This window comes from Leptinotarsa decemlineata, unplaced genomic scaffold (assembly GCF_025532065.1).
Source record: "Leptinotarsa decemlineata unplaced genomic scaffold, Ldec_3_MD MMD2_tig00026328_RagTag_RagTag, whole genome shotgun sequence".
Lineage (NCBI taxonomy): Eukaryota > Metazoa > Arthropoda > Insecta > Coleoptera > Chrysomelidae > Leptinotarsa > Leptinotarsa decemlineata.
In genome coordinates, this window is record NW_027412688.1 from 5,866,854 (window position 1) to 5,894,641 (window position 27,788).

General features: G+C 35.1%; 1 protein-coding gene across 1 annotated transcript in view; it reads left to right on the forward strand.

The window, feature by feature from the left end:
- Positions 1-27,788, forward strand: part of LOC111508072 (Protein C kinase 53E) — a 105,982-nt gene that overhangs the window by 32,122 nt on the left and 46,072 nt on the right. Inside the window, exons 3-4 of the mRNA XM_023163493.2 lie at positions 4,599-4,681; positions 12,623-12,734. Of these exons, the coding sequence (XP_023019261.1) occupies positions 4,599-4,681; positions 12,623-12,734 (195 nt within the window). The remainder of the gene's footprint in view (positions 1-4,598; positions 4,682-12,622; positions 12,735-27,788) is intronic.

Below are 27,788 nucleotides of genomic sequence, written 5' to 3' on the forward strand. Positions count from 1 at the left end.
TGGTCGTTGAGTATCCCACACCATACATTAGTTTCAAAGGAATACTGATCACCACATTCAACTGTGAAATTGGGATTTTCTTGGGCCCACCATCGGCAATTTTGAGAACTTACCGTTCCATTTGAAGAGAACGTTGCCTCATCTGTCCATAAAATTTTATACGGAAACTTTACATTTTCTTCTTTCTCTCCTTGAAACCAGAATGAAAACTCCAAACGGACATCAAAATCTCGTTCTTTCAATGTGTTAATAAATTTTGGCTTGTAAGGCCAAAATGTATTCTTTAATAAATTTTTTCTAACGCTTTCTCTCTTGTAATCGGTTATTTTTTATAATATCGTGTATGCTCGTTTGCCCGTGTTCAATAATTTTTAAACAAATGTTAAGTTGGGCCTCCTCATCATATTTACTTGGAGTGTGCTTTTTCTTAAATTGATTTGCTACGGATCCTGTTTCTCTGAATTTCGAAATTATCCTTGACACAGTAGTATGTTGAACATTTTTTCCTGGATGTCGTTCATTAAAAATGTTAGATACTTGCCGGTATGGTGTATTCTCACCACATATTAAAACTATTTCTATTCTTTCCTGAAGAGACAACATTATTGCAACAATAACCGTTAAAAATTTTACAAGTAAATCAAAAACTTGACACTACCATAGCATGCATTTTGTTCGTCAAGACCTACTCAAAAATTTTATTCAACGTGATTGAGCATCCTTCCCGCCCTAGTTAGAGTTTATAAATAATCTGTAAATACTGAATATTGAAATTTTAATGTAATATCAACTCCAGTAATTTTATTAATACTTATTGCAGTTTTTGAATTGTGTCTGCTTTTTCAAAATTGAAGGCACTGACGTTTGTTAAATAAAATAGCCAAGCGATTGAAACTTTGCACCAGTCATGTTAAAATGTTTATGGCACTTTTTTAATTTCTCTCTAAAAATGTCCGTATGAGTAAAAATGTATCAGAAAAGTTAAGCTCCATGATGAGTTTGTTATGTATACATGAATTGATGACAATTAACCGAACTTGTGTTTTAAAATAAAGGGGATATCTGTCAAAAATAAGCAAAACGTTCACTTCATCCCAGTTGCATAAAATTTGGCATATGGATATAAAATTGCCGTAGACACAACTTTTTCACGTAACTTTTTGTTAAATTCGATCTAGAAATGCACTTTTTCAATTTTTTTCGAAAAAAAGTTGGATTTGACAAACACTGAACGTCAGTGGGTCGCAGTTGGCCGCATCATTTTAAGTTGAATTCAAAGCACAAACAAGTGCCGAAGTTGAACTTCATTGAAACTTTTCGAAAAAAAAGTTTCTCATACGGTGCGCACTTTAATGGTGACACTGTATATAATATTCAGACACTAGTTTATTCACCTTTTTCCCATTCAAAACTTACAATTTTGCGTAGTTTGGATGCAAATATTCGTGGACAATTTAGAACAAATTTTCTTCTTTCAAGTCCTTTAATCCTCTATTAATACGAGTAAATGAGTCATGTTACGATGAATGATCATTACATCTGACAATTTCATGCATAATTTGCATAAAGTATGATTTTCAAATCGGTAATTTTTCAAATAAAGTATTTTGTTGGTTTTACTGGCTGTACAATATTCTTTATTGCAAGAAAAAAAGAGTTTTTTTGGTGTTTTGAACTGTCAAATTACAATAATCACAGCCTCCTATGTTTGATGTTTGCTGACGCTGGTTATGAATTCCATACCATTGAAGCGTCCATAATCCACATTAATAGAAAACACAAAAAAAACAATTTTCTACCACTTGTAGGTACTCAAAACCTATGAAAAATTAAAGAATATACTATTTTCTATCTTGAAATGGTATTCCCATGCAACTACAATAAGTAGAAATTACTTAGTTACCATATGGTAGATGTCATCTATACAGATTTTGCAAAAGCATTCGACAGAGTGGATCACACCATTCTATTAAATAAATTGAGTGCAATTGGCTTTACTGAAAATGCAAGAGATTTTATAGAATCTTATTTATCAAACAGAAAGCAGTATGTTTCATATAACGGATTCAATTCCGACATTTACCTAGCATCATCTGGCGTTCCTCAAGGATCAAATTTGGGACCACTTCTATTTTTAATATTTGTGAATGATCTATGTAACAATTTAATATGTGAAAGGTTGTGCTTTGCTGATGATTTGAAGATTTTTTCTATTGTGAATGATACGAATGACTGCTTAAATCTGCAGAAACAACTGGATTATATTCAAAATTGGTGCAATATTAACAAGTTATGTCTTAACGTTAGAAAATGCAAAGTTCTGAGTTATACTAGAAAAATTACATCAATACACTATTCTTACAAGGTTGAGAATACTCAACTGGAACGATGTACCAAAATCAAGAATTTAGGTGTTATTTTTGACAAAGAGTTGAATTTCATAGAAAACACAACCTTAAAAGTCTCCTAAGCACTGAAGACATACGGTTTCATAATGAGAAATTGTAGGAATTTCACCAACATCAAAGCATTGAAACTACTGTATTTTTCAAAACTTGAATATGCTAGTATTGTCTGGTCCCCTTTTTACGAGTGTCATAAAGCAGCCATTGAGGGCGTTCAAAAAAGATTTTTGAAATTTCTCATCTTCAAAATAGATGGTACATATCCTGAAAGGGGAACAAACAATGAGGAATTATGCATGAGGGTCAATATTGACAGCTTAGAGTGCAGAAGAAATTGTGCATTTGTTATATTTTTGCATAAAATCTTGAATGGCCTTATTGACTCTCCCAGTCTGCTCAGCCTGATTAATATCAATGTTCCTTCATATTTTTCTCGAAATCATGCAACTTTCAAACTTCCAAGAATAAGAACAAATATGCAATTGAAATCTCCACTTTATATAATGTGTAGTGAATTCAATAAAATTAGCAATCGAATTGACATTCATTCGTGTTCCATCAAGGAACTCATCTCGGTGATGAAAAATTAAACAGCATTGTATATAGATATTTCGTTAATTTTTGATATGTTATTTTAATTATTGTTTAATCTACTAAATATTATTATTAATTTACTCATACACACCATTTTATGTTTTGTTATTCTTTAATATTGTCCTGTGAATGGGAAACTGTTGGACAATAAAGGCTATTATTATTATTATTATTATTATTATATGGCAACTCAACAATCAAGAAGACCACACATTTTATGGTTCGCTGGTGACTTGAAGAAGAGAATAATTTGCAAATTAATATCCGGAAATTTTTTCTCACTCATGAATATTTTTAGAATTTTCAAAATATTCATGAGCTCGAAAAATATTCCGGAAATAATTTGAGCTCTAGTGGTATTACTAGTGAAAATATCTTCATCGTTATAAATCATAAGGTCAAGAACAAAGGGAAAATACTTGATTTCAGAATACATCATTTACATATTGTTGAATAAATAAGTGTAGAGGGTATCATAAGTAGTGACTTTTTTCAGGGGCTTTCAGGGGCATGTTTTATTTGTAGCATGTCAAAAAAACGGCCATACTATGGAGTAGTAATTGTTAAAAGTATGTAATATCACATACATATAGTGTAAAATATTATAATTTTTGAAAAATATTATTGAAACATGGAAAGATTGATAAAAACCATAAAAGATAACATAAAAAGGGAAAATTGGGAGCGAGACGAATTTTATTCCTTACAAAGTCTGAAATGTCCAATGTATCCCTCTGTGGAATAAAAGCATTGCGTCAAAAGTAAGTTTTTTATCCTTATTTTGAATAAATTCATTCTTAACGATTTCATTTCTGGTGGCAGGCATTATTTCTCTATTTTTTGAAAATTTTTTGATATTTCTCTTTTTTACACAAAAAGTAAAACATGGTTGTTTTTTTTTGTAGTATATAGAAAAAAATATATCGTTAAAATTAATTTGTTTAAAACAAATGTTTGATAAATAAATGAAAAAAATATAAATAATTTTTTTCCAGAATATCAAAGAGAAATAGAAATTATGATAAAAATACCGTTCCTTAAAATTCATATTCAGTAGCAAAAAAAATTGTTAGTCAACAAATGCGTTTTCAAGCAATAAAAATTTTTTTAAGAAACTATTTTGATTTTAAAAATCGTAATATTCATCACTGATAAAAATCCTCCCAAAAAATTTCAAATATCTTATAAACAATACATTTGTTTATAACAATTTTTTAAACAAATGGAGCTAAAAGTTATGTACAAACACAGCAAGGGCATTATTCTGTGTTTATTAGACACTATATTCTCAGAAATCACTGACGTTTTTACCCTAATCCGTCTCTTGCAGTGGCGTACGGAAATTATCTCAAACAGATACTATTATGGAATTGTACTATAGATAGTTTTATTTCTTATTGCTTGATCTGATGATAATTTCAATGCGGTCCTCGCTTTAATATTATCAGTGTTATACAATGATTTTCATGATAAATATCGACCAGGATATCCACTGCAACACTACCGGAATTATCATTTTTTGACTAATTACACCAAAAGAAGATAATGTTATCAGAGTCGTCTAGCAGATTAATAATTTTAAATATTTTTTTCTTACAGTTTGCAGTTTCGTTGTACATAAGAGATGTCACGAGTATGTTTCCTTCACCTGTCCAGGAGCTGATAAAGGAGCTGATTCAGATGTAAGTATTACTTAAAATTCATGTGAATTTCGTTTACTAGTAGATAAGGAAATTTTCATTTCAAATACATTCAAAAGATCTAAGTTAGATGTTAGATTTAGACATTATTGGAATGCCAAGTATTTATCAGAATGTGAGAAGTAGTCTAATACAAACAGTGGATTGACTTTCTTCATCTTCTCGAAACACTAACTCGGTTGGTGAAAAGGGTGTCGAGAAAACTGTTGTAGTTGTGGTGTTTCGAAACAATGCTTATTTTGAGTTTAGCTGAATGTGTTTATTAAATGGTTTCAAGTCTTAGTGTATTCGTATTCAGTGAATGGATGAATAGCTTATTTTGCTTCATGAGAAACAAAATGAGGCGGATCAGAAATAGTTGGGTTATGACTTCTAGTGCGCATTACGGGTTTTGTAATTTACAAGATAAATTTCTCGTCACAGATACCCGGCCTTTAACCGACGTGAATAGAAGATTTGTTACATTCTCAAGTTACACAATCTCGTTGAGTGATTTAGAATGCACAGCCAAAACAACATAACACACAAAATCAACAAAAGTTTGGCTTTGGTTCTAATTTCAATGAAGGTCAAATAACGCGTCAAATAATGCGCAAATGTTAAAAAAACTACTCTTAGTGAGTCAAATCTTGAACTTTTGTGAAGCGTTTTCTAAAACAAACGAACACTTACACGCTTGTACTCAAATGAAACCAAAATCACTTGTTTTGACTACAGTTCATAATGATGCTAATTCAAAACCTTATAGAAATAATTAGTAATCTGTTCATTGAATTATATTTCATTTTATCAAAAATCTCCCTGTATATCATAATTTGGAATTGACAAATTACTAACCTAGTGGGAAAGAAGATCCTCAATTTACATGGAATGTGATAAAGAAGATTTATTTTCGAAATTTTATGAAGACAAAAATAACTTTACTCACATTCACGAAATAAAAGAGTCTATATCTACTCAATCATTGATGCCATGCATTTGGCATCAGTACACATGATTTCACGATGCCAAAATGAATTTTATTCTTGGTATGATTTTAATGAAAAACTTCTTAACTAAACAGAAAAAGAATAGTTTTAGTTGTGAGAATATTGTAATTGATATTACACAAAAAATCCGCAAAGCAGGGTTAAATCTATAGGATCATAATTTTTTGTTAATCAGCGACAGACACTATGGTGAACAAATACTATCTGGTCAAAAAACTTTAGTGATTTCATCAAAATTATTTGTAAGCCATCTAGACTGTGGTAAAATACTCAGTATGTCTCAAGAAAAAATGCATATTTACAATCACTCTTGCACTGTTTCTTTTGAATTTTTTCTTATTAGTCGGTGGACTATGCTTGAACAAGCAGTAAACAAATTGGCAATACAACTGAAAGAGTCGGCCTGCAATTTTGGAACGGGCACACTTGCAGACCGGTTTCGGGCTGACGAGTGGCCAATGAGCCAGATACCAATCTTCAAGCGTGCTTGTTCCAAAATTGAAGGTCGACTCTTTCAGTTGTATTACCAATTGCATATGCAGGAAATTTTCTGTGAAGATTCTGACGGCTGTCGGATATAATTCAACGCCCTTCGTGGTATTAGCCAGGGGAATAGTTGTTTTCTAATATGCGTCAGTCCATTAAACCTACTGTCTAGGTAAATCTAAAGAAATGAACTTTAAACGTTCAAGCCAGTCTCGAATATACCTACACAGTAGGTTGAATAGAATAGAATTTATTGTTTCATTAAAATACATAGATATAATAAATGAGTACAGAGAGTATAGCGCATCAAATTATAGTACGTTATGATATTTTGAAATAATGAAATATGTAATATAGTTTAATTTACATATATAGATATAATTTCTGTGTACAGTAAATACAATGCACCACGATGTGTGTAATAATACAATCTGAACAAACAAATATAACAAAACAATAATACAAATTACTAAAGAGCAAGCTCGTGTGTAGTAAACCCTAATACCGTAGTTTTAAATATGTCTCCAGTGGATCGTTTGTAAGTGTTATGTGTGGCCTAATACAGGACTATGAACTCATACATAATTATATTTGCGACAGAATTTAAGAAAAAAGAGGAAAAATGGACTGACGCCTATCAGAAAACAACTACTCAACTGGCTAATACCACGAAGGGCGTTGGAGATTATATCCGACAAGCGTCAGTGCAGGAATTTTCACAGAAAATTTCCTGCATATGCAATTGGAAATACAACTGAAAGAGTCGACCTTCAATTTTGGAACGGTCACACTTGCAGGCCGGTTTCAGGCTCATTAGACATTAATCAGTGCAAGATAGTGACTATCATCGACCTAAAGTCAATGATATTCCATAATTGAAAATCGAAATTTCATTCCTCGTCCTGAGTTGAAACGAAACAACCAAATGTCACTCCATCTAGTGGACGAGGCACTAACCAACTGTATATCCGTAATTTGCTCGATTCCTCTGAATAAGGAAGAAAAACTTTCTTATTAGTCAGTGGGCTATGCTGTGTAGGTATATCTGAGACTGGCTTGACCGTTTAAAGTTCATTTCTTTTAAATGTAACAGCGGTAAAAGTGGTCGAGTTTCAATTTACGATAACTTTTTTTTGGAGTGGTATTTCGTCAATGACTCCAATAATGGTGGACCTCCAATTTCTGAAATTTTTTCGGTTCACCTATGTAGATTTTATCTTGACATACCTCTAAATTGAATCTAGAGATGTAATAGCATATACCTAATGTAGAAGGTCAACTTGCCGTCTTGGAGATGTATATAGAGAAAAAACCAGCAGGAATTCTATTTGGGAAAAATACAAACAAAAACAAACAGTGTCAATAGCCATAGCTGTCAAATTATTGCCAAATCTGACTCGCTTAATAACTTAAATCTGTCAATTTTCCACTGTGAACCGTTTCCTAGTTTAAAATTCTATTCATATTCTAGGTTTAGTATACAAAGTGATTAAATTTGCATCAAATGGGATATATTTCAGATGCACAATGAACATTTGAATATCGCTTCACTTCAAGTCAAACAACATACTGGGCAAGTCAAAAAAATGTTGAATTTGTTCAAGAAAAAAATACCTTCATTTCGCGAAATGTAGCAAAATGTTATTTAGAAAAGTTCACAATTGTTACTCGACTCGCGTTCAGAAACATTATCTTCTATTCAAATTTTCATTATTTTTCTGTAAAAACTTGACAATTTTTCGGTGTTCTGAAACATTACATAGCCAAAGTAGCCACATATAAATTATTTTGGCAAAATTTTCAGCAATTTGAAGTCCATTAGTGAATTGTTTCGAATTTATATTTTTCAGATAATCATCAACTTCATCTTTGTTGCAATACTATTCAACAGTATTAAAAATTTTCGTAAATTATATACCATCTATGATACTGTACATGAACAAATTCAATATTTGTTTGGTAAATTTTCGTTATGTGGACACCCGGCGATTTTGAAAAAATTTTTGACTGTACTTACGTATTTTGATGCGTAGATTACGAATCCGAAAGAAAAAAGCGGCGCTCTCCCTTATTTAAAAAGTTACGGCACTTCAAAGTTCAGAGAAGGGCAACTTTTCAGCCTTCTTTTTCAGTAAATAAACTATTTAAAAACACAAGCATCTATTCACTAGGTCACTGTTACACCTTATTCTTCCTTCTTTAACGCTTTTCACTTCAATAATCAACATTTTTCTTATAAAAATGTTAAAAAATGTACGGAGCTGCTTTTTGGTTACATATCACTGTATATTACGTTTTTAAGGTTAATGATATGGTTGGTACGACTGATGCATCTATTCACTAGGTCACTGTTACACCTTATTCTTCCTTCTTTAACGCTTTTCACTTCAATAATCAACATTTTTCTTATAAAAATGTTAAAAAATGTACGGAGCTGCTTTTTGGTTACATATCACTGTATTTTACGTTTTTAAGGTTAATGATATGGTTGGTACGACTGATGCAGTCCATATTCCTGAAGTAATTCAAATGTTTTTTACCTTCATTCTTTAGATCGTAAATTGGTTTTTGGTGGTGTATTACGAATTTGAAATAGTAGGCGACGGCAAATACCAACCGCTTTTTTCTGAAATGTCACTAGTAACTAACCTAAAAATAGAATAATGTCACCAGGAGAAGCATTCGGTTTTAAATTAAGTTTTTTATAAGAAAAATGTTGATTATTGAAGTGAAAAGTGTTAAAGAAGGAGGAATAAGGTATAAAGGTGACCTAGTGAATAAATGCTTGTGTTTTCAAATAGTTTATTTAGTGAAAAAGAAGGCTGAAAAGTTGCCCTTTTCTGAACTTTGAAGGGCCGTAACTTTTTAAATAAGGGAGAGCGCCGCTTTTTTCTTTCGGATTCGTAATCTACGCATCAAAATACGTAAGTACAGTCAAAAATTTTTTTCAAAATCGCCGGGTGTCCACATAACGAAAATTTACCATTTGTTTAAACCTTTGCATCTAATATGTTTATCGAACTCAATTGTACTGTACTGTGCAATTAAAAAAATGTTTTAACCTAATTGACAACATTATTTTGTATTTGTTACGAAATGTCAAATAATTTTGACGCTATCCGCGTGACGTTATTGGAGGAAAAATAGTTCTAAATTTCATTTTCAATGCAGATAACTGTTCAACTGTCACCTTCAGTATTTTGAAATTAACTTATTTTTAATTACGTTGCAGAATTCCTCTTACCACAAGTACCTACTAATCTCAAGACGGCTCAGACTTGCAACCCTTTCTAGATACTAACTCTAGTCGAGGTTTCTGACAATTTCTGCGTTTTGACAATTCATTACCTGAAATCTTGGCAACACTGGGAAACAAGTCGATTCACTTCACTCTGCCAAGTTTCATGTTTCAAACAGTGTTGTTCCAGGCGTTACTTCAGTGATAGAATGTTACTTTTTGATGTTCAAAATTGCCAATTCACGATTTCTACCATTTTATTATATTTTGAGAAACTTTCAAGTGACAGTTTTCGTACCAGAACTGACAATTGAAACATCAAAACTGTAAGTTGACATATATCATAACTGAAAGTTTACGTCATCTGTCAGTTTTGATGCGCCAACTATCACTTTTAAAGATAAAGCAGCCAGTGTTACCAACATCTCGTCGTGAAATGCCGTTGAGGTTAGTTTTTTCGACATAATATTTTACATATTTGTTGGAGCTGGAACAACACTGGTTTGAACATAATTCGAATAATAATTTTCTTCCGGATGTTTATATGGAGCCATTAGTGTTAAAAAAAACGAATTAGTCTGTTTTATCGGCTTCTAATTTCATAGAAATCGTAACACAATATTTTGGTGTTTGGACCATAAACCCGAAATCACCGAAACGCCATGATTTTCAACAACGGTCAGGCGACTTGCGGCAATCGATGAAAACTTTAATGCGGTGAATTTATAACTGAAAATAAACAAATTAGTGTTTATAGTTTTGTTCGCCATAACCATGAATGCGATATATTGATACGGCTAGTTCTGAATTATTTGTATGATCAGAATTTATTTAGTATACACATTATGGAGAAAAATAAAGAAAATATTCCATCAGTAATTATCATAATAATAATAATACACGTTTATTAGAAATGAAATGAAAGGTACATAAACATAAGCAGTCAGCAGTAAATATAAATAATAATAAATAAAAATAATAATAATAATGATGAATGTATAGTATATACTCATTTCGATTCCTTCTCTAATTCTGATGTTTGTCTTGGATGTTTTATATCTATTACATACTGTTTTTGATCTTTTCAATGGAAAAAAACCGCAGTAATTGTGAAAAAATTGCTGATTCTATTCACGTCCATCCCTGTAAGACGGTTCAATGCTTAGACATTTTTTATATATTCAATAATAAACATTCATTATAGTCATTCGGAAACAGGCAGCTCATTTGTTTCGATTTGAAACTCCATTTTTCTCTTCGAAATAATTCTTCAGGAATATTCGAAGACATTTTTTGCGAGTGGGGATACTTCTACTTGAAGGATTTATTCCACAAATATTCAATTATTCACAAAAAATCCTCTGAAAGATTTGAAGTCGAGGTAAATCCTAGACTTGAAGAAGTGAAGGAATTTACTACTTTTCAAAAATTGTACGGGGCCGTTAAGTCTGGCGGACGAGGTGGACAAAGGTATGGGCATTTAGGCAATAGCGTTCCGCGCGGCTGTTACGACATGCGCTCGCTGCCGCTAAAGAGAGTTTATCAAAAGAAATAATTTTTTTATAACATAAAATGTCATTTTGAAAATTTGAAAAAATTCTAGTATCTACATAACACATGAATGAATCGAGTCCCGTAGAAAAAACGTTTTTATCACCATTTTTCAAAAAGTTATTCAATTGTTAACTAACAAATTGTTTCTCAATTTCCGTTGGCATAAATAATGGGTAAAACGGCGTGCCACGCCGTTTTACTTTTTATTAATATTCCTCTGATACAGTGATACATGAATTGAATTTATTGTTGATAATTTTTATTCGGCGCTGACGTCGGGCGTATTTTTGTGGAACTACATAACTGCATATATGTATGGCGTTGGTCATAGTATGGTAATAATCCGTTCGACCGCAGCGCCGAATAAAAATTATCAACAGACTGTTCAATTCGTGTATCACCTAAATGCAACAGTCAAAACAATTCATTTTTACAAAATACCAATAGAAAGTAAAATGGCGTGCCACGTCGTTTCACTTTTTATTAATATTCCTTTGAAATGAGCTGGATTATTTTGTTTGTTGAATTTCAGTGATACGTGAATTAAATTGATTGTTGATAATTTTTATTCGGCGCCACGGTTGAACGGCGTTTTGTTGTACTATAAATGAACTAGCATGTTGCCATATGTAACACTTGAAGTTCTTGATAAATCCGCTCGATACCAGCGACGAATTAAAATTATCAACAATCGTTTTAAATGTATCTTTCAAATACAACAAACTTTTTAAATCATTAAAAATTTAATTTTTCATCAGAAATTAGCTTTTTAAAAAGATTGATGAAATAAAATGATACTTGCTTGAGAATGTTTCGCACAAAAATTGTAACCAAATTTTAAATCGAATCCTTAAAGTGAATGTTGGAAATATTCAACACTTTCAATAAAATTGAAATATAACAATCTTTATTATTCATAGAAAAATATGTATAATGGAAAATTAATTTGCTATATTTTCAGACAAACGAATGTCTATCTTTATTACCAACAATGTTTCATGGGAAAACTTTGACAGTCATTCAAATATAATCATTGAAATTTTATTCCCAAACTTATTTTTAGAAACTGAATTCAAAGTTTCATTATAATTCAAGAGTCATATAAATAACTAAACTTTTATTCAAAGGTCAAAATTATATGCGGAATTGAAACGTTTGTTGAATTTACTCGAATAATACATTCCATTGACTATTGAATAAAAATGTTTGTTCATTGCTGAGTTGAATTATATGTATATAGATTATTTTTCAGCATAATATATAGTAAATTGGCGTTCCAATACTCTGAAACAATATTTTTCTTCGGAATCAATAAAAGCTTCAATTTATTTCATTAGTCTTTTTTATTCAAATAATAATTTTTATTCATGTAACATTTCAAATCAAGTGTCATTTAAAATAGAACAAATTTTGCCAACAATCATTTTTTGATGTGTCAAACACATGCATTAATCAATTGAATTCAAACAAATAAATTGTTAGGTGAATAAATTGAGGAATGGATATTTGTGACAATAAAAATAAAACGGCGTGCCATAGATTAGTGAATGCCATTGTGAAAAGAGAAACCCTTTTTCCACTTTTTAGACAGAACTGAAATATTCCGAATTGATATATTTTTTTAGACTTTTCGCTTATACCAAATATTTTTTCCAGGACACAAGAACGCGACATAATTTTAAGGTGCATACATATTCATCTCCTACATTTTGTGACCATTGCGGGTCATTACTTTACGGCGTTTTACATCAAGGAATGAAATGCACAGGTAAATATCTTGAGAATGAAACCTTTTTTCGTGATCTGTACAGAACAATCTAATTTCTGCATGACAAAGTATATCTTTTTCTCGACGAAAACCTGTAAATCATGAGTACATGACAGATTTGTTTCCATATTGCTTTTCGTTCACTTAAATTGCACATGCTTGTAACATAATAAAACCCATTTTAATCCATATGTCGATTAGTGCCAGCTCTGTGTATTGATATTCCAAGTATAAACAAACTATAGCCTCACATAGATTTATTATTAGTCTGTCTAATTATAATAAAGTGTATGCTATAATGAAACTGGTTTTAATGGACCAATGAAAATATCTTCTGAGACTGAAAAGAAAGTTTTTTTCACTTCTGAATCACTCGGCAGTTTAAATCCAAACAATTCATGCGTTTCGAATCACTTGAGGCTTGTTTAGGGATGTGTTTGTCTCTATACTCCAGTCGCCTTAGTCAAAATAAGGTAATTATCTGGGAATTTGAGATACCCAGCTATGAACTCGTGTAAACTTGTATTTTGACATTCTAAAAGTTGTCTCAAAAGCTACATATGGTAGGATGTACGCGACTATAAAAATCCTGGGTCAACGGTCACAAAAATCGATTTTGTGCACATTTTCATTTTTTTTTATTCATTCAAGAAGTTAATAATGTAAATTACATAGCTCTGTTACGCCAGCAACGCAAAGTACGGAAATCGCATTTAGGAAATGCCAAAATTGGGTACTTTTTAGGTGCTTTTTAGGTACTCTGTAACATACACCGCAACTCAATACTCAAAGTTGCGTTGCTAACAATATGTGATTTTCTAATTGATAAACAAAAGCTTCCAATTTCGCTAAACAACAGATCTAAGAATCAGGTCTCTCGAAAACGATGACGAATGCTCTATCAGGTATAAACTAAGCGTGGTAATAAAGTGCTAAATAGGTGCTTGCAAGAAATTAAGATGAAAACGACCGCGAATAAGTGAAAAAAAATTGAGATATATACCTGATTTGAGAAAAAAAATTAACAATATGCAATAAAGTCTTGAGATACTCGTAAAATAATACATATACAATCAAAATAAAGTGCTAATTAAGTGTTCACTAGATAAATAATAGTGAACCTAGATTCCATAATGCCTATGGGGCATTATGGAAAACCACTTTGACTGATGGACTGAGTTCTTTCAGTACGTTCCTCGATAAGTAAGGGTATGAGAATAAAGTGCTAATTAGATGCTCATTAGAACCGCCCGGCTATCGACCGGACGGTTCGACGTGGATGCTTTGTTCACTTAGTCAATCGGCCGATGTGTGAGTCGATGGCTCAAGCCCCAGGCTGAACGCTCAATTTTCACTTGCTATCGTCCAACCCGTGTTAGGAATCACACGTTAAAAGGTAAGAGCTCGTTAGTTCTTAGCTCACACAAGTTTCGATTTCTGAGGGTTATCGTTCGTAATGAGTGCGATAGCTGGTTAACGAAAAAAACATATTTTAAACATTTTTTTAATGGTTGTTATCGGATCCATGGTGGTTATCAGGTCCATAAACCCCATATGAATTATGGAATCTACATTTACTATAAATAACTAATGAGCACCTGATTAGCACTTTATTCTCATACCCTTACTTATCGAGGAACGTACTGTAAGAACTCGGTCCATCAGTCATAGTGGTTTTCTATTATGCCCCATAGGCATTATGGAATCTAGGTTTACTATTATTTATCTAGTGAGCACTTAATTAGCACTTCATTTTGATTGTCTATGTATTAGTTTACGAGTATCTCAAGCCTTCATCGTTTTTTTTCTCAAATCAGGTATCTCGAATTTTTTTTTACTTATTCGCGGTCGTTTTCATCTCAATTTCTTGCAAGCAACTAATTAGCACTTTATTACTACGCTTAGTTCATACGTGATAGAGCATTCGTCCTCGTTTTCGTGAGACCTGATTCTTAGATCTGTTGTTTAGCGAAATTGGAAGCTTTTGTTTATTGATTAGGAAATTTTACGATCCTCACCGTTAAGCACTTAATTACCACCTAATAGTGTTCCCTTAACATTCATTATTCTATTATTATTTTCGTTGCTAGCAGTATGTGATGCTAGCAACGCAACTTTGAGTATTGAGCTGCTGTGTAAGTTACAGAGCACCTAATTTATGACTTCGGTACCTAAAAAGCACCTAAAAAGTACCTAATTTTGGCATTTTCTAAATGCGATTTCCGTACTTGTTGCTGGCGTTGTTGCTGGCGTAACAGAGCTAAATTACGTCAGAATTGAAATTTAATTCAAATATTTTCCTCAACAATTCTATGGCTACACGCGGGCTGGTATTATTAAATAGATACTTGATTAAAAATAGATACGTAAGTAAAAAATCATCAAACATAATCGAATAGTTGATAAAAAATTAACTTTATTGATAATTATGTATTTGACCAGGACTACCGGTTGACCTTAAATAATTCTCTAACCGCGCGCTCTCCAAACTCTATCTCGAAAATGATTTAAAGTATAACATTTTTTTGAAAAAAAAGTTGTAGGAAATTCAAACTTCTACAATATTGATAATGAATACAAAAATCGAAAAACTCATAGGAAACGATAAATTGATGGATGTAGCTGTTACTACGTGGTAGGAAATCATAATGAAGAAAATAGAAATGAAACTTTCTATGTTTTCACCACTTTCATTTGTAACTAACGTTATTGCAGTTTCGTCCTATACGGACATTTTCAAACTTATACAATAAACTTGTATAAGTTTATAAAAAGTTTCATTTCTATTTTCTTCATAGGAAACGAGATACTTGCAAAAAATGTACAAATAATCGATTTTTGTGACCTTTGACCTTAGATTTTAATAGTCGCACACAAACTACCATATGTAGATTTTGAAACAACTTTTAGGGTGTCAAAATGAAGTTTAAACGATCTCGGGTACACTGTATCAACAAAACCATAAAAGAGAAGAGTCCTATGGTTCAAAACGGGGAGAAGACTCAGATGGTTGCACGCGCGTATCTACCATATATCCCTAGGGTCACAGACAGAATTGGAAAACTCTTGGGGAACCACAACATCAAAACAGTACACTGGCAAAAACATAAGAATCTGCACTGATAGTAGACAAGCCATATTAGCCTTGAACAGACAACGTGTTACCTCAGAACTAGCACTAGAGTACCACCAAGATTTAGCCAAAGCCTCGTTAGATAATAACATTATCCTGAGGTGAGTTAAAGGGCACGACAGGAGTAAAGGTAATCGCATTGCCGACTCTTTAGCCAAGGAAGCGGCTGGACTAAGAATTTTAGGACCCAGTGGCACCTACGGCCTGATGACTTCGACAATTGCGGAACTAGCCAAACGTCACACCCATGCTTAATGGGACGGAATCTTGCCAGTATCACCCTGGGCCACCCTGGAAAGCTGGCGCCGAAGAAATATCTGGAGATGCCCAGGAAAAATCTATGCTCAACGCTAGGATTTCTGACTGGCCACTGTCAACTAAGGAAACACCTCCATAATATGGGGCTAGTGGACACACCTATATGCAGGATGTGTGAACAGCAAAGCCTTAGGCCAGCTAAAGACAAAATGAACCCTCTATCAGCAGCAGAGGTTTATCGCATACCGTACACTTGTGGGAAGGTATACATCGGAACTACCAAAAGATCCATGGAAACAAGGCTGAAGGAGCATGAAAGAAACTACAGACCAAATGGAAAAGTCGGTTTTGTCAAAGCACGTAATCAGTGGAGGGAACCACAGGATTCTTTTAGAACACACAGAACTCATTGCCCCCGACCGGGGATACCATAACCGACTGGTACGGAGACAATAGATATCAACAAACATGGATAATTTCAACAGAAAGAAAGAATATGTGAACCTCAACCGAATATGGAATCCCATTATGAGATGTTCCAAAATATCAAACAGCATGACGGGAGGTAGAATGTTATTGACAATTTACCAAATCCATGTACAGGTATCATACCGGGCTACATGCTTTACGAAATTGGCCTAATCAAGGTCCATGTTTCAGCACACCAAACTACCTGAGTAAACATAAATATGCAGCCGTAATATTCAGTCATCGTAGATCAACTCAGAATTTATAAACCTCTGAAAAAGCTAGCCCTTCTCGCCAGCGGAAACCTCAACCATTTTGTCAATAATGGTCACTAAGTCAAAAATAAATGTTTGCCTTGCTCAGTGCTCTCGTCTGTTACTTGAGTCGTTAACTTTGTTCGTTTCCAGCACATTCATCTTCTTAGAGGGTTAGGATTTTTATAGCATTGAATTCTACGTGGTTCCTTCCAACTCAAACTGATTTTTTCCAGATTTTCTTTACATCTTGTCTCCGAAATTGTGCCTTGTCAGCTGATATCGAGATATGCAAACAAAGAATAAAGACAATTGTGCTATACTGAACGAAAGGAAATATTGCATTTTTGGTCTTTTTCATTAGATCGTTAATATACAACAGAAATAGAATTTGGGGCGATATGGATTCCCGTGGACCTCCAGCCTTGATGGTTGAGAAAATCATTGATGCATATTATATGCTGCTATAGGCTATGAAAATATTTCATTTCTTCAGTTTTCATGTCTCTGATGAACCCTTTTTTGAAGCAGCTGTATGATGTTTTATATTTCTGTCTTCTGCCACAGTGACTCTGTGAATGATGTTATTTTGTTGGTGTCTCTCAACAGACATAAAAGAAATCTTTTATTCTCAAGCTTCAACAACAATTTCGTGAACTGGGACATATTTATGAAGCGATTAGATCCATTCCAATACGAGTTTGCAGCAGTATCGCCATGCGTACTGTCTTAACAAAAACAAGCTGATGACCGTTGACGAAACAAAAAATATCCGCATGTAACTTCGAATTTTCAGTCTCCTATAATTTCAATCCGTAAATTTCAAAACACCTGAATGATTTCATCATAAAAATTCCTTCTGAATGTTAGTTTCACAAACACATAATTTCAAGAAAAGAATTTCTTGTGTCGGGCCTCAAAGAAAATTCACTTCCGTGCGATAAAATAAACAAAATCTCGTTTTTCTGCTTCGTGGCCTGGAAATAAATTCCATTCCAGATTCGTTGCAACCACTTGGTCACTAGCCAGATATAATAAACTCACAGGTTTACACAATTATAATCGGGTAAACGAATTTGACATCCAGGAAAAATTTGGTTTTTAAACGAGTTAGTTTGAACGGACTCTTTTGAAACAATTACAAACAATTATTCTATTCAAATTATGTTGTCACACAAAAAATATTTACATAGTATCAAAGAATGGGCCTATGTTAATGTTATTTTATCAAAGTAGGTATCTGGCTTGAGAATTTTATTTCGTTTTCGAAAATAGTTTGTTTATACTCGTTCCATAATGTAGACAAATGGCTGTGTTTTTGTGTAACTTGAAAAATACTTCCTTGCCGAACATACTTATGCGTGTATATGGCCTTAGTAGTACTAGTGTGTGGTATAATTTTCTTTACTACGGATTTGCTAGCCAAGCTACAGAAAATTTCAGTTGTGAATTCAATTTTTTTTTCTCAACTTCCTAACTCTGATAGAGAAATTGTTCATCCAAGTGAACATGAACAAACGTTTTTTTTTTGAGAACCATATAAATTTTAACTTCTCTGATACTGCCATCCACTAAGTAGTATGTAGTATCCGAGGGTATCTATTTCGACTTTTTATAGCAAGTTTTTCTACTTGTATCACAAATGATTATTAGAGTTATTCAAAAGGATTTAGATATTCAGAAATTGCTTTTTGTGTCAATATTTTTCGGGTTTGAAGGCTGTCGACTTCTTAATTTCTTCATGACGTTTCGCTGACGCAAGTGGCTACTTTCTTCAGAAGTTTATACATCCTGGATTAATATCTGACTGAATATTACGGCTGCGTAAAGCGTATTTGTGTTGACTCAGGTAGTTTGGTCTGCTAATACCTGAACCTGTATCAGGTAAATTGCGTAAAGCGTGAATATTACTGGAGTTTTATCCCAACACCAAACCGTTATTTCAACACCTCGACACGTGTTTCGAATACCAAATGATCATCTGCACTAATTTAATCTTCCTCTTCAAGATGATCACTTGGTGATCGAAATACATATCGAGGTGTTGGAAATAACGGTTTGGTGTTGAGACAAAACTTCAGTAACAATCATCACTACACCAAAGGTTCCAAACATTGCATCACAAGTGCGCGAAATGTCTTTATGTTGACTCAGGTAGTCTGGTGTACCTGTATCTGGACTAGGTAAATGGTCAACTACATTCGTCGACCCTTATGTATATGTATAGTAGGGTCACATGTACTTAGCTCACATGTGATCCATTGTACATCCTCCCGAGGAGTTGTCCTTCTAGGTCATCGTCCATCCTGTCCTTTCCAGTAAGGTGGACAGGTCACTAGGGAACATCTCCTTCATATCGGCATGTGTAGACCAAGACTCGCCGAACACACACTCTCTTTGGCAACCTTGAGGTATCTCACGGCGGCCTCTGCGAATGTTTTTGAAGGTGCAGCGACATTACTGTCGTTGCGCGGCTTCTTCAACCTTCCTTGGGTTGCCGTAATAGAAGTGTTCAAGTGAGGGCGATTTCCTGCAGGGGCAGCCGGTTCCTTGCCTTTATTCAAGGCGAAGCTCTTGGCGCCCGCCGCAGGAAGTGCCCTTGCTGTTGGAGGTGGAGTGGGGAAGGGAAAGTGTGCACCTAAAGTTGCTGCCACTCCTGGCTCTTTCATTCTCTTTCTCCTTTTGGCCTCGGCGCCGCAAATGCGGCGCCTTTGTATTTCATCACGAGGTGATCTGCTATGTCCAGCCTCATTCCGAGCGGTAGATTGGTGTGGACATTTCTGTTCATCCCCAGCCACCGCCATAGATTGAGGTGAGCACTTCTGTCCAGCCTCGGGATCTGTTTTTGTTTTTGTTGTTTTGTTCGTTTCATATATGTGTGTTCCCACGAGTAGCAAGGGAAGAGTTGGTCACCTCTGGCAGATCCCCGCATTACCAGAGGAAGGCTGATACAATGAGGTTTCGCCCAGTTCCCCAGGGGAATCATTCGTAACTGCATATCACCCTGCGGCCTTTCAGCTGTCGGCACGATTTCTTGCACCTTAGCTTGGGTAGGTTGGTCCACGTTGGCATGTTTCGTAAAGGCTTTTGGGGAGTTTTAGTTTCCCTCGCCGTACGTATTTTTGCCACTGACCAGGAGTCCGGTGATCCCGTCCGTAAGGCTTCCCGGACAGGGCCTCCGGTCCCCTGGCCGTTCCCCTATCCGCCACCTGGAACGCGCCCGGTAGGTGGCCCAATTCACGGACTCGTCGACCCTTTTCTACCTGCCATCTTATTGTTTGTTCCTTAGACTGGGATTCCATATTTGGTTGAGGTTCACAGCTTTTTTTTTCTGTTGAGATTATCCATGCCTTTGTTAACCTCTATTGTCTCCATACCAGTCGGCTATGGTATCCCTGGTTGGGGGCAATGAGTTTCGTGTGTTCAAACAGAATCCTGTGGTTTCCTTCATTGATTGCGTGGTCTGTCATAGCAGACTTTTCCGTTTGGCCTAGTCTGCAATTTCTTTCATGCTCCTTAAGCCATGTTTCCATGAATCTTTTGGTGACTCCGATGTATACCTTCCTATAATTGAACGATATACGATAAACCCCTGCTGCTGATAGTGGGTCTTGTTTGTCTTTAGCTAACCTAAAGCTTTGTTGTACCTTCTTGGTGGGTTTGAAAACCGTTCGTGTTGTGTTTCCCCATGAGTTTTCCAATTCTATCTGTGACCCTAGGGATGTATGGTAGATACGCACAAGCAAGCATCTCAGCCCCCTCCCCGTTTTGAACCGTGTAAACTCCTGTTATTTTCAGCCTGCACTCCCGAAAAACAGCTTGATGCCGTAGCTGTGGTTTGAATTCTTTCTGAAAACGTAAGCTTACTACATTTCAATGTGGAACGTAATTTTTCCACTTTGAATCAACCTGTTTTCTGAGTAAGCGAGAATGATGACACCATCTATTGGATAACGCTTTCTATGTGGTCGACTAAGAACTCATTTCTCGAATATAAAGAAAGAAAGATAAACAAGGCTTCCCGACATCGAGCGCCGACAAGATTCGTCCTCTGTCTGTCATTGCAGCTTACTGAGTTCTCCGTTGATCCCATAGATGGCGCTTTGGTCTTCACTTCCTTAGGCTTGTCCTCCAAGGACAGTTGGGTCCAGCAATGCATCTGTGAACCTAGAACCACTAATGAAACCTATGGCGGGTCTGTTATTGAATCATGAATGCATTGTGTTTGGGCTCTCGTTTTCAACTAGTTTCCTGGCCGTGAAAGCTACAGTATAAGGAAGAGGATGAATTCCGTCGGCGGTTAATGTCGAAGCGTGGCTTTGCAACTTACCGCCTTGGGATCCAGTTATAAAGATGAAGCATCATCCGTGATTGAAGGCCATGAACTGGTTTTCTCTAGAGATGTGATACAGATAGACGAGCGGCGTGAGACAATCACGCCAACTGGGATGGCGTAAAAATTTATAGTTCAGAGAGCTGGTTACAGGATGTTCTGTGAATGCAGACTATACTCTCTCCATCTAGTCAACATAGATCTCCAAAACATTATCATACATAGTACATGTGACCTCCTAGACAAGGCTGCCTGTACAGAGTGGCATTAAGGAACGACCGATTTTTTTAATAACATGCAGCTGGGTATAGAAAAATGTTTAAGGTGGAGTGTAGGAACACAAATTCGCAGTTTCTTCATCCATATCAGTAGTTGACATTTTAAAAATTTCTAAGGTTGAAATACCGTATATGTACAAACCACAGGCATTAAAACGTTACTTACCACTCCAACACTGTAACAATGAATTTTGCCAGCCGATTGCACTCAAATCTGATTGGCCAGCGTAAGGAGACTTGTTTATTTTACCCAATAGATGCAAATGTGCATTGTGATCATGCTTCAATCACGCAACTACCTTTGTTCGGGTTGTTTTGTTTGGTGGATGGATATAGTTCAGTAAGTGCTACTGTAGGCGTTTCTATTTGAGCCTATCTACACTGCTAGTGGTGTTTGGGAACAGGATTCCTGTGGATGATCTTCAGGACTGCAAGTTTCTGCCCTGGATGGTTGAAAATTCATCACCACAATCCATTGTGTTCATTATTACTTGAATGATTTGAAACTTACACTGACTTGACTTTCCAGTGTACAGAATGTGTTTTTTGTTTTCAATTAGAAAATTATGTCCCACCAAGAAGTGTTAGATCCTGATTCATTGAAGGTCTATTTAATCACCAATTACGAAACACTAACTTCTCACCCTGTAACTAAAGTTCATAGAAACTACACACCAGTACTATTATGAGCCTTTTCATTATCTCCATTCATGAAGAAATTTCTTGGAAAAGCATATTGGGTCAATGAAAACAGAGCAAGCACTAATGACAAAATTATTGAGATGACAATTAATACATTTATGGTTGGCGAATCACTGTGCTTTTATATGAAGAAGGGTGGATAGATATGTGTTAGTTTTGTGCTGAATCGTATTAATGATAACGAATTAGTTGTTTCAAAATAGACAACTATACTCCGGAACACACCGAGAAAGCAGTAGGTAGCCTGCAGCGAAAAACATAGTTTTTTTTCAAATATGGAGCCAGTTCATCAACTAAAATATGGGCCTGTACAACGATTTACTTTCATTATTTGTCATTGTTTTGAATTTCATTTTGGTGTAATTATGAAACTAGAAAAAGTATAAAACAGTGTATGAGTGATGTGGAGAGAAATTTCAGAAAAGACTTTGTAGGCGAAAGTATTTTTGACAAAGTATGTCTGAAATATGAGTTTTCAGAATCAATTAGAAAGTCTTGATAATTCAAAAGAAAATCATATTCATTTGCTTCATTTTCAAAATTCTTGAAACGATTGTTGAAAATATTTTTATAGAAAGTGACTCTTTGTTTTGCAACAACCATACAGGGTGTTTCAAATTCGGGCAAAGTTGCGCATTTACCTGACTAATAATATGCCGTTGAGAAAGTTCTGAATTTCCCTATATATCCGGAGATATCCGGAAAAAACGGAAGTTTCGAAAAATGGTTTTTATTTTTTTCTGGCTTTACTTTCCGAAGGATTCGAAAATAAATTGCACTTCAACATTGCCACTTTTTTCCTGCTACATAATGGTGTTTTCAGATTTGCTATCCGACGTTTTGTCTTCCGGCTACCATCGTCAACTTTATTTTTTCTTAAAAACTCTCTACATTATCATGATAGGCTTTGACTTTAATGTTTCTAAATTTGACTTTCAATTTGTTACACTCAATGACATTTTGTTATTGTACAAGTCATTGAATTTTTGCTGAAAAATAACTTTCACAAATGAAGAAAAAAGAGATATGATACAAAATTATTACGAATACGATACGAGTAGAAACAGTGTTAGGACATCGGAAATGTATTAAAACTTGTGTATCCCGAAAGACGACAACCACATCGACCTATGTTCAAGTTATTGGATCAAAATCTCACCGAGTTTGGTTCGTTTGGAAAGCCGACTAAACGAGTATCTAATTACCTGACTGAAATGTTTGGTGATAAATGGATAGGAAATAATGGACCGGTGAGGTAGCCAGCAGGGTCTCCAGACTTGAGTGTTATGGATACATTCTTATGGGGTACACTGAAAAATAGAGTTTATGGTCAGAGGGAATATTAAAATATTGAGGACCTTCGACATAGCATTGTTGGAGAGTTTGGAAGAATGAGGAGGAGGGAAATTAATCGTGGAGTGAATAATATTCAAAGGGCACAGTTGTATTGTCATGAACAAGACCAGCATTTTGAGCATTTGCTGAGATTTGCTTTTGTCTTCACATTTTAGTTAATTATTGTTATTTGTTCAAAGTTTTGTTTTCAGCTATAATATCCCAAGGACATTGATAACTAACGAAATAATTTTATCACAGTTTTCGAAAGCACGTTATTTGGTAACATCCCGACGCCGAAGGCGGAGGGATGTTACCTAAAATAACGTGCTTGAGGAAGTTGTGATAAAATTATGAGTTATTTATCAATGTTCGAGGGATATTCGGTGAGAAAATTTTTTGCGATTCGAACAAAATTATTTATTGAACACACAGTTATTAAAAGAACAATTCGTATAATGATATAACTCCATAAATATTTTCCAAGTGTATTTTTTACTATTGACAGTATTTTTTGGTGTATTTTCTTCAATGATTTTGTCAATTGCCGCATCATTTTGAACACCAAAGCGAGGAAGTGACATTTTCGAAATAAATTGAATTACTGAAATGTCAAACAACTTTATTGTGTTGGTTGCTTAGCAATGTCATGACATAAGTGATAACTACCCGTGAAAACTATCCATGGGTAGTTATCAGTGTAATGATGGTTTCATTGGTTATTTCGACACACATGACTAGAAATAGACAAATTTGATAGGATAATTTTTTTGGCAAAAAATTTTCATTGAAATTCACCTCATACACATCTCATTTATCAAATTTTGATTACTGATTCTGTCTCCGTATTTTTTCATTGGCTTTTCAAACGAACCAAACTCAGTGAGATTTTGATCCAATAACTTGAACAACATGTGGTTGTCGTCGTTCGGGATACAAATTTAAATACATTTCCGATGTCTTAACACTGTTTCTATCGTATTTGTAATAAATTTGTATTACATCCCTTTTTTCTTCATTCGTGAAAGCCTTTTTTCGCCAAAAATTCAATGACTTGTACAATAACAAAATGTCATTGAGTGTAACAAATTGAAAGTCAAATTTAGAAACATAAAAGTCAGAGCCTATCATGAAATGAATTATTTTTTTTTCTCAATATCTCCACTTTTTCGAAAAAGAATGATAACTTACAATACATTATTGAAAAGGTAAAATCTGGTAAAACAGAAAACACTATTGTGTAGCAGGTAAAAAGCGTCAATGTGGAAGTGCAATTTATTTTCGAATCCTTCGAAAAATAAAGCCAGAAAAAAATAAAAACCATTTTCCGAAATTTCTTTATTTTCCTGATATCTCCGGATATACTCGGAATTTCAGAACTTTCTCATCGGCATATTGTTAGTCAGGTGAATGCACAACTTTGCCCCAATTTGACCATCTTTGTATCTCTCATAGTATCCGAGATCCCAATGGTGAGGAACACCCTGTATAATACTGGATAATACTGAAGCCCAAAAAAGTTACAGTGCACAGTGAAATTATGTAGTAAACTAGGTAATAGAAGGTAAATCATGAAAAAACTCCAATTTCTTCACACAAATTCAATTTTCATTTCATTTTTCTAACAGGTGAAAATTTTTTCGAAATTATGAATTAAAAAAAAGAATATATTGTGTTATAAAATGAAAAGTTTATTCAAAATACAAAAGCCGAATCAAGTTTATCAAACAAAATGTTTCTCCGTTCCAAAGAAGCTAGTTGCCAATTTCAAGTTTTCAACTCCAAAACATATTTGCTCCATAGACTAATGATTGTTTTCTATGTACACATAATCTTCAGCACGTAGAACAGCAATAGTTGGCACATAGCTCATATAGATCTCAATACTCCATAGCACCAATACAAAAAATTAATTCGTTTATCTTGAAACTGGCACTTAGCTCTAAGGACAATGCCGTTTATTATTAGCAGTGACATGGCTTGAGGACAGTAAAAATGAATCACGTGATATCTAGATATCTATCTACAGGTTCAACTTGTCAAACATTACACTGCCTGTAGATATTAAGTTGTTTCAAAAGTTTCGTCACTGGTTTTTCGGACAGTTTTTCTCTACGAATTCAAATTGAACCAAAGCACTGCCGAAACAACAGGAAAAATTAACCAGGTATTTGGCAATGATAGCGTTAATGATCGCACTGTTCGGCGTTGGTTGGCGAAATTTCTTCCGGAGATTTTAGCCTCTAAGATGAGCCCGAAGTGGTCGACCTACAGCAATCCAGGACGAGGACTCGCTCACCCTGGTAAGACCGACCCATCACTAATGGTACGCGTGATGGCGGAAGAACTGAGCGTTAGCTCCCATGCGGTTTTTGATGGTTTTTATATATTATAAAGGCCAAAAAGCTCGAAAAGTGGGTGCCCCACGATTTCAACGCTCGACAAAAATTTTCATGTTTTGAGGTGTGCTCTTCTTTGCTTTTGCGCAACCAACACGATCCGTTTTTGGATTGGATCGACATGTGTGATGAAAGGTGGATCCACTACGACAGTAGTGGACAGTGGTTGCACACCGATGAGCCAGCCAGGCACTTCACAAAGACGAAAACCCATCAGAAAATACCATGGTTACTGTATGGTGGCCAGCGGCTGGTGTGATTCACTATAGCTTTCTGCAACTCGGCCAAACCTCACATCATTGCATTAGCAGCATTCGATACTGGTCAACAGAAGATGTCCGATCCTGCAATACACAACGCATGTTCGCACGTTTCACAAATCACCGTTCTAATTGACAGACCTCTCACTAACTGATTGCGTTCAGCCTATTCCCAAAAAGGGCAAGAAAAATCTTCCAAATAACTATAGACCTGTCGCTTGGCTATCAGTGATGTCAAAAATCATGAAGAAAGTCGTAAACCACCATATCCCCAATTATTTGGAAAGCTTCAACATCTTGAGTTATCTTCAATATGGTTTTTGGAAACAAAGATCAGCAGGCGACCTTCTATCGTATGTCACCCATATTTGGAATAACGCAATCGAGAAACATGGAAAATCAAGATCTGTTGCGCTTGATATTTCTAAGGACATTGACCGTATGTGGTTGGCCAAACTTCGATGCTATGGCTTGTTGTATCATTTCTGTGTATGGCTCTCCAGCTTCCTGAAAGAAAGTTCCCTGCAATACATTCACCATTAATGCTGGTGTTTCCTAGGGATCCATATTGCCCAAATCTTCTTTTTATTGTATATCAACGACTTATTGGAAAAACCCAAGAATCCAATCTCTGCTGACGACAGCACACTTGTCTCGTCATTCCATTTGGATTCCGGAGCAACGGCACATCTTCACCGGCAGCAGGACGTTGCATATCTTAATGAGGATCTAGAAGTGATTTTGAATTGGGATGAAAGTAATCAGGTCCAATTCAATGCTACAAAAACCCAGGCATCGGTTTCCTCCTAGAAGATAATTGTCTTCGAGCCGGATATAATAATTTCAGGTCAGACAATTCCGCTTTCTGCTTCGATTAGTTTGTTGGGAGTTAAAATGGACACCAATATGTCTTGGCATAATCATTTCGCTGGAATTGCAAAGGCTGCTTATCAAAAGCTTGGAACACTGTTCCGAACCAGAAAACTGTGCACACCTCAGCAACTTATGATGCTTTATAAAGCTCAGATCGGACCTTCTTTGGAATAATCAGCCAAAAGGGTAAGGGAGCTGGACTCCAAGCCTGAATGAAACGAAGATGATCTCCCGCCTTCTTTGAAGTATTGTTTTCATGTATGGAGCTCTACCCCCAAACATACCCTGCTGCTGGATTTCATCCAGAAAAGAGTCATCGGCCTATTTGGAGACACGAATATCACATGCAACCTTGATAGCCCGGATCATCGAAGAAAGGTTGGAGATTTGTCTCTCTTCTATAGATACTTTCAAGTGACTTGGCTCATTTGATTTCACCAAGAGCGGTACATATCAGAAATACACGACGGACTGTGGCTACTCATCGTTTTGAGGTTCAACTCAGTACACCTCGAACTTCACTGTTTAAGAATATTTTCATCTCCAGCGATTCAAATCCAATGTGAATCGCTACTTTCGCACAGGCACCGCTCTGAGAGCGTCTTAAGGATTTTCTTGTAGTGCTTGTGTTTATTTTTTTGAGCGCTTCGATAATTTCCTCATCGGTAGAACCTTCACTAATCAGGAGCAGGCGAAATCGGCCGTCGTCGACTTAATCGAATCCCGAGCGCACAATTTTTATGCTGACGGAATTGGCAAAG